The sequence below is a fragment of the Cyphomyrmex costatus genome, unplaced genomic scaffold (assembly GCF_001594065.2).
Source record: "Cyphomyrmex costatus isolate MS0001 unplaced genomic scaffold, Ccosl1.0 scaffold1636, whole genome shotgun sequence".
Lineage (NCBI taxonomy): Eukaryota > Metazoa > Arthropoda > Insecta > Hymenoptera > Formicidae > Cyphomyrmex > Cyphomyrmex costatus.
This window is the reverse complement of record NW_017275649.1, coordinates 17,789-23,717: the sequence shown is the minus strand read 5'-3', so window position 1 is coordinate 23,717 and position 5,929 is coordinate 17,789. Positions and strand designations below refer to the sequence as shown.

Genomic DNA, 5,929 nt, shown 5'->3' with positions numbered 1-5,929 from the left:
ATATATATATTTATATGGTTGTTGTAGTCATATTTTTGCACGTTTGTATTATTCCAAGTATAGTTTGTATAGTACGTTGTTTGTTTGTTTTTTTATAGTTGTTTATTTATTTGTTGTTGTTTGTATTATTGTACAGTTTTTGTATTATTTCGTGTTCAAATTGCGCGGGGTGTATATGGACCTAAATTTCATTAGTTCCGCTCATCTTGCCGCCATTACTTTGCGCAGTGTTTCACCTTTCTTCTTACACCATACTTAAGATAAGAGATGTCGGAGGATAAGACATGTTAATTCCGAAGTATATTTATCAATTCCCTAGATTTCCGCCTTTCCGCCACCTCGGTCCATGGCTAAAAAGTTCACGTGAACAATTTCACATTTTCGCAGTTGGAAAAGTTATGTGATCCCTGAAATCATAGATAATCATAGAGTTCACGTGAACAATTTCACATTTTCACAGTTGGAGAAGTTATGTGATCCCTCGAAATTATAGATGATCATAGAGTTCACGTGAAACTTTTCACTTTTCAGGTTGATAGGGTCACATGCACACTTTGGTCCGTATTCATAACGCATTTTTATTGGTAAAAGCGCGCTTTTATATCTGAAATTCTATTATATAATATGTGTAACGTAAACTATAGCATGTTAGAGAGCTAATCGTTGTAAGCGCGTTCTGAATACGGGCCTTTATGTGTCGGTTGTTATATAACGATATGAATTATAAAATTGATATGGTTATATCTTTTCATACGATTTCCCTGCAGTGTCACTTTATAATTATAATTGAAACTATACTATATTTGTTCTATAAACTGTTTTATATGGATGGGTCCTTTTGAGGATATTTAAATTGGAAACGCAATGGAAAGCATAAACAATACGAACAGAAAATAAGGCCGGTATTCATAGTCAAGAAGTAAAGTCTTAAGTAAAGTCTTAAGATGTCACGAACCAATCAAAGGGCTGCATTCGCGTCTAAAGACATTGGGCGAGTTCAAGACGGCAAAGCGGCTAGGTATGCTTGCCGAGCAATTGAATATAATTGGTTATTACTTATAGATCCAACCAATCATACTCGATCGCTCGGCAAGCGTACCTAGCCGCTTTGTCGTCTTGAACTCGCCCATTACTTCTGAATATGAATACCGGCCTAAGACCATATTTGCAACCATCAGGAAGCGTGCATTATAGTGCACATGATTTCTGATTGGTTGAAATACTTGTAAATATTTATTGAGCTTTTTATTATATTTCCAGCTTTAAACTATGCGCACACGAGGACACAAATTCTTTATTACACTAATTTTATTAAGTTCAACGTAATAATTTGATGTTTTTAGATTTCCTTTGATTGTGGACATGCACTACATATCAGGTTCAAACAGGAATTATAATATGATGTCTGTTACTTCTCAGCAGTCCATCTTTATGAATTATGTTTCCTATATTTACTTTTGTATCATTAATAAAATAAATGTAAATAAAGTTGTAAAATATGTATCTCCTGTATTTTTGTGAAATTATACGAATAAATTATAAACATAGTTACAATGATTACAATGTGATAAATTTACATAGTTTATATAATGTGATAAATTTAATTTTTGATAATTCCTCTTTATTGCCTTTAATAATTCTTTTCTTATTATTTAATAATGTAAGAACGTTGAAAATTATAAAAATAAAAAAATATACGGTTGGTACATTTTGAGGACATATGATAACAAATTAAAACTGGTTACATAATACAATTACTTTTGATTTTCTTGCAGATTATATGTATTTTTATTAATTATTTTTAATGTAATAAATATTGAATTCTTAGTGTCTTCAAAATGTACCAAACGCAAAACAGTATTCAAATATATTTGGTCTATTTTGAGGACATTCATTTGACACAACTTATGTCCTCAAATGTGACCAACCATAAAACGAGTAATTTTGAAGACAGTCCTTAAAATATACCATATACAAAAAAAATTTTGAAGACTGTCCTCGAAAGTGCGAAAAGTCCTCAAAATGTACCATTGTATCAAAAAATGTCCCCGAAATGTACCAAAGCCATATATATATATATATAATTCATTAGTATTGAAAAATTGAAAAGGTTTGCATTTGTAAATAAGACAAAGTAATGCTGTAATAATAGTTGCATATATTAACAACGTAATCCGATAAAAAAAATTGTTGAGTACAGAAAATTTTAATCAGACATTTATTTTCCTTGTACCTACTATTTTAATTAGGAATATTGTTGGAGAATTTTTTTAGTTTTGCTACAAAGAAACCATCCATATTATGTACATGCGGATAAAATCGTTTAGTTAATTTCAATGAGGGATGAAATCGATGTTGTCTATAATTCGTGAAACCATCAGTTCCAAATTCTAAACCAGTGGGTATTAACTTTACATCGCGCTTTTTAAGAGCGTAATTAATGATCCACTCGTTCTCCTCTGGTAGAATCGAGCAAGTTGAATAAACAATTATACCACCCGATTCCGAACGCGAGTTAACACAATCAATCGCAGTTAATAACAGTTCTCTTTGTAATGTGCAACAACGTTGAATGTCTACTTCTGCCTTATTCGTTTTTATACTAGGATCTTTTGAAACTACTCCTGTACCTGTACATGGAGCATCCAATAAAACTCTATCAAAGCCTTTTATAATCTGAAAATGAGACAGTCACAAATTCATAAATCTTGAAAAAGCAACTTTACTGTGAACTATAAAGAAAAATAATAAAAGAAAGATTTCTTTACCTTAGGGAATGTTCGCCCGTCGTAATTACAGATTACACAATTGACAATACCAAGTCTGTGGAAATTGCCAACAACAGCTTTAAGTCGTTCTTTATTCAAGTCGTTAGCGAATAAAGTTCCAGTATTTTTCATAATAGCAGCAATGTGCGAAGCTTTACCACCTGGTGCAGCACACATGTCAAGAATTCTTTCATTTTCTTTCGGGTCTAACGCCATTACGGGCAAGAAGCTAGAAGCGCCTTGTATCATATAATGTCCAGCTAGATATTCTGGCGTTGCGCCCATAGGCACTTGTGAGGAATACACTATCAAACCAATCTTTGTCCATTTTCCTATTGGGTCAAGATTAACACCCCTATTGATGAGAGCCTGAAAATAGATTCGACATTGCAATTATGATTACATTACTAATAATTACAATTACATTATATAAAAATGATATTTAATAAATTTCGCTCGTTTTTTGCAATACAAATTAATTTAAACAATCTAAATCGAGTTAAATTGATTTAATAATAATAATTGTTTTTAAATTTACAATATAAAAAAAACTAACAAAAAATGTACGTTTCGGAACTCACAGGTCCTTCATCAATTATTACAGATGTTTGCATCATTGGATTGATAATATTCTTATAAGTGTTACAGACATACTGATATACCAATCATAGTTCGGATTGATTTTCCTGTTCTCAATGCGAGTGTATTGTAAAGGCATGTGAGACAGGACCATCATTACAAGTTCGTCCAATTAAGTTGAACATAGATGTTACAATCATTGTAATATTCAAGGCTTATAAGAATATTATCAATCCAACGACGCAAACATCTGTAATAATTGATGAAGGACCTGTGAAACGTATATTTGTAATAATTGCTGAAGGACTTCCCGAAATGTACATTTTTTGTTAATTTTTTTATATTGAAAATTTAAAAGGAATACTTATTATTAAATCCATTTAGCTCGATTTAAACCGTTTAATTATTTGATTTAATTTTATGATACAGATAAAAATCTACCTCAGCTAGATCGCGTCGTCTAGTTTTCAAAGTATTCGCTCGGATGATCAAAGGTCTTTGTACTTCACTCGCTTCCAAAAATTCTAGTAACTCGTCCAGTGAGAACATTTGCATCAATTTTTCCATTAGGAAATCGTTATAACTATAATATGTACATAAATCCATTTGAAGTAGTTTGGTATATTCAGAACGTAACCTATTTTCCTCCCGTAATCTCTTAAAATCTGATAACACCATGATAACGTCTCGTATTCGTTGCTGAATATCTTTTAAACTAGTAACATTTGTAAGTTCTTCATCAGTTGGAAAAGAGAATATTCTTTGATGTGTCATCATATCTTCCATTTCTTCCCCAGCAAGCTTTCTATTTGATAAAATAGAAAGAATTAATTTAAAAAAAATTAATATTATGGATAGTTAAAAATGTACTTACTGTTCTTTCTCTTTTTTCTTTTTCAATTTCCTATTGGCTTTTTCTATTGGAAGTAAGTCATCATCACTACTTTTATCATTTTCTTTTTCATCTTCCTCCATCCGTTCATCTTCAGCAGATTCTTCCTCATTGCTGGAAACCATCTCTTCGACATCACTTTCTATATTATCCTTCATAAATTGTTTTATTTTGAAGGTTTTCTTTAACTTTGCTGTAGAAAACAATTGATTGTCATCCTTACTTGTATCTTCTTCATCCTCACTCATATCCTCTTCATCTTCGCTCATATTCTCTTCATCCATTTGTTCATCTTCATCTTCCTCAATTTCATCATTAACATTAAATAACATATCGTTATTACTTTTACTATTTTCATTGTTCTTAACTTTTATATTTTTCTGTTTACTTTGCTTTGCTTTCTTTTTTAGTTTGATTACTTGTTTATTAGAACATATTTCCATTTTTTCATCTTCGATTTGATTATTATCATTACCACTTTCACTTTTTAAATTGGTCTTAACTTTCATGCTTTTTGTTTTATTTTGTTTGTCTTTCTTGCTTAGTTTGAGTACTTGATTATCAGAATATATTTTCATTTTGTCACTTTTATTGTGACAATTCTTATTACTGTTATTTTCTACAGTCTTTATTATATCTTTCTGTTTCACCTTTGTTTCTTTTTTCTTTTCAAATGTGGAACTTTGTTCCACTTTTATTTCCAGCTTCGAGCTCAGATTGGATTGGATTTCCATCTTGACATCTTTTTCGTCATTGATAAATTTTACTTTGTTTTTTTTCTTTTTTTTCTGCTGCTTTAATATGTCTTCTCTCTAAAATTAATGAAATAAAAATCATTTATATAAAAACTGTACAAATTAATATAATAGACATTTATTATACAAATCAAGAACATACATTTTTTGACTGTACTTTTTCTTCCACATTAATTTTCTTTTCGAACAATTTCTTTGCATTATCTTTCAGCTGTTGATTTTTTAATAATCTTTTCCTTACTCTTTGTTTTTGCCGGTGACTCAATGTATTAGATTCTTTAACTACAATGTGAAAAGATAAAGATTTAGATTAATTTTATACATAATTTTATATAAATATTAATAAAAATATATTACTATATATACTTTCATACCTAGAACTCCTTTTGGAAATATTGGATCACTCTGTTTCTTTGCTTTCCTCCCACGACCACCGAGATCTTTATTAAATTTTCCTTTACGACCCATTTAACCTACAAACTGTTCAACAGATTTTTTATTTATACATACATGTTTTTAGGCTATATATTTTATAAACAAAGAATATTCCATAATCTTTATCACATATATATATATATATATATCTATTACATAAAAATATATAAATTCCCCTTTGCCACATTTACCATTTAAATAATTCCAGACTTGTAATCTCAATGTGTGTAGCTAAAAAAATATAATTAAATTTCCTATAATATACGTTTTGATATACGTCTAGATATTGATTATTATACTATAACAGAGAATCATTAAAAATGATTTTGTAAAATTACTTCGATATTTTAACAAACAATTTCATCAAAATTTAATGCCGCGAGAGAAACTTCTACAACCATAAGACATCGATCACCACAAATTACCACGTGGTCGATGCCATGGTGGAAAGAATACCAAGGGGTGCGGTCGAGTTGCCACCATGGATATAGAAATTAGGG

The 5,929-nt window shown here is 30.1% G+C and overlaps 1 protein-coding gene across 5 annotated transcripts; it reads right to left on the bottom strand.

Moving 5' to 3' along the window:
• Positions 1-2,204: 2,204 nt before the first annotated feature.
• LOC108771625 (25S rRNA (cytosine-C(5))-methyltransferase nop2) lies at positions 2,205-5,929 on the bottom strand. 5 transcript variants are annotated; one of them, XM_018536964.1, is made up of 8 exons: positions 5,855-5,871; positions 5,621-5,660; positions 5,369-5,474; positions 5,137-5,276; positions 4,222-5,051; positions 3,789-4,152; positions 2,769-3,137; positions 2,205-2,676 (listed from the first exon to the last, which is right to left on the bottom strand). In XM_018536964.1, the coding sequence occupies exons 3-8, from the start codon at positions 5,460-5,462 to the stop codon at positions 2,242-2,244; spliced, it is 2,232 nt and encodes a 743-aa protein (XP_018392466.1). In that variant the 5' UTR covers positions 5,463-5,474; positions 5,621-5,660; positions 5,855-5,871; the 3' UTR covers positions 2,205-2,241. The 5 variants fall into 5 exon arrangements, with proteins under 5 accessions (XP_018392466.1, XP_018392465.1, XP_018392468.1 ...); XM_018536963.1 differs by lacking the exon at positions 5,855-5,871 and adding an exon at positions 5,768-5,843; XM_018536966.1 differs by lacking the exon at positions 5,621-5,660 and having other exon boundaries at positions 5,369-5,467; positions 5,855-5,929.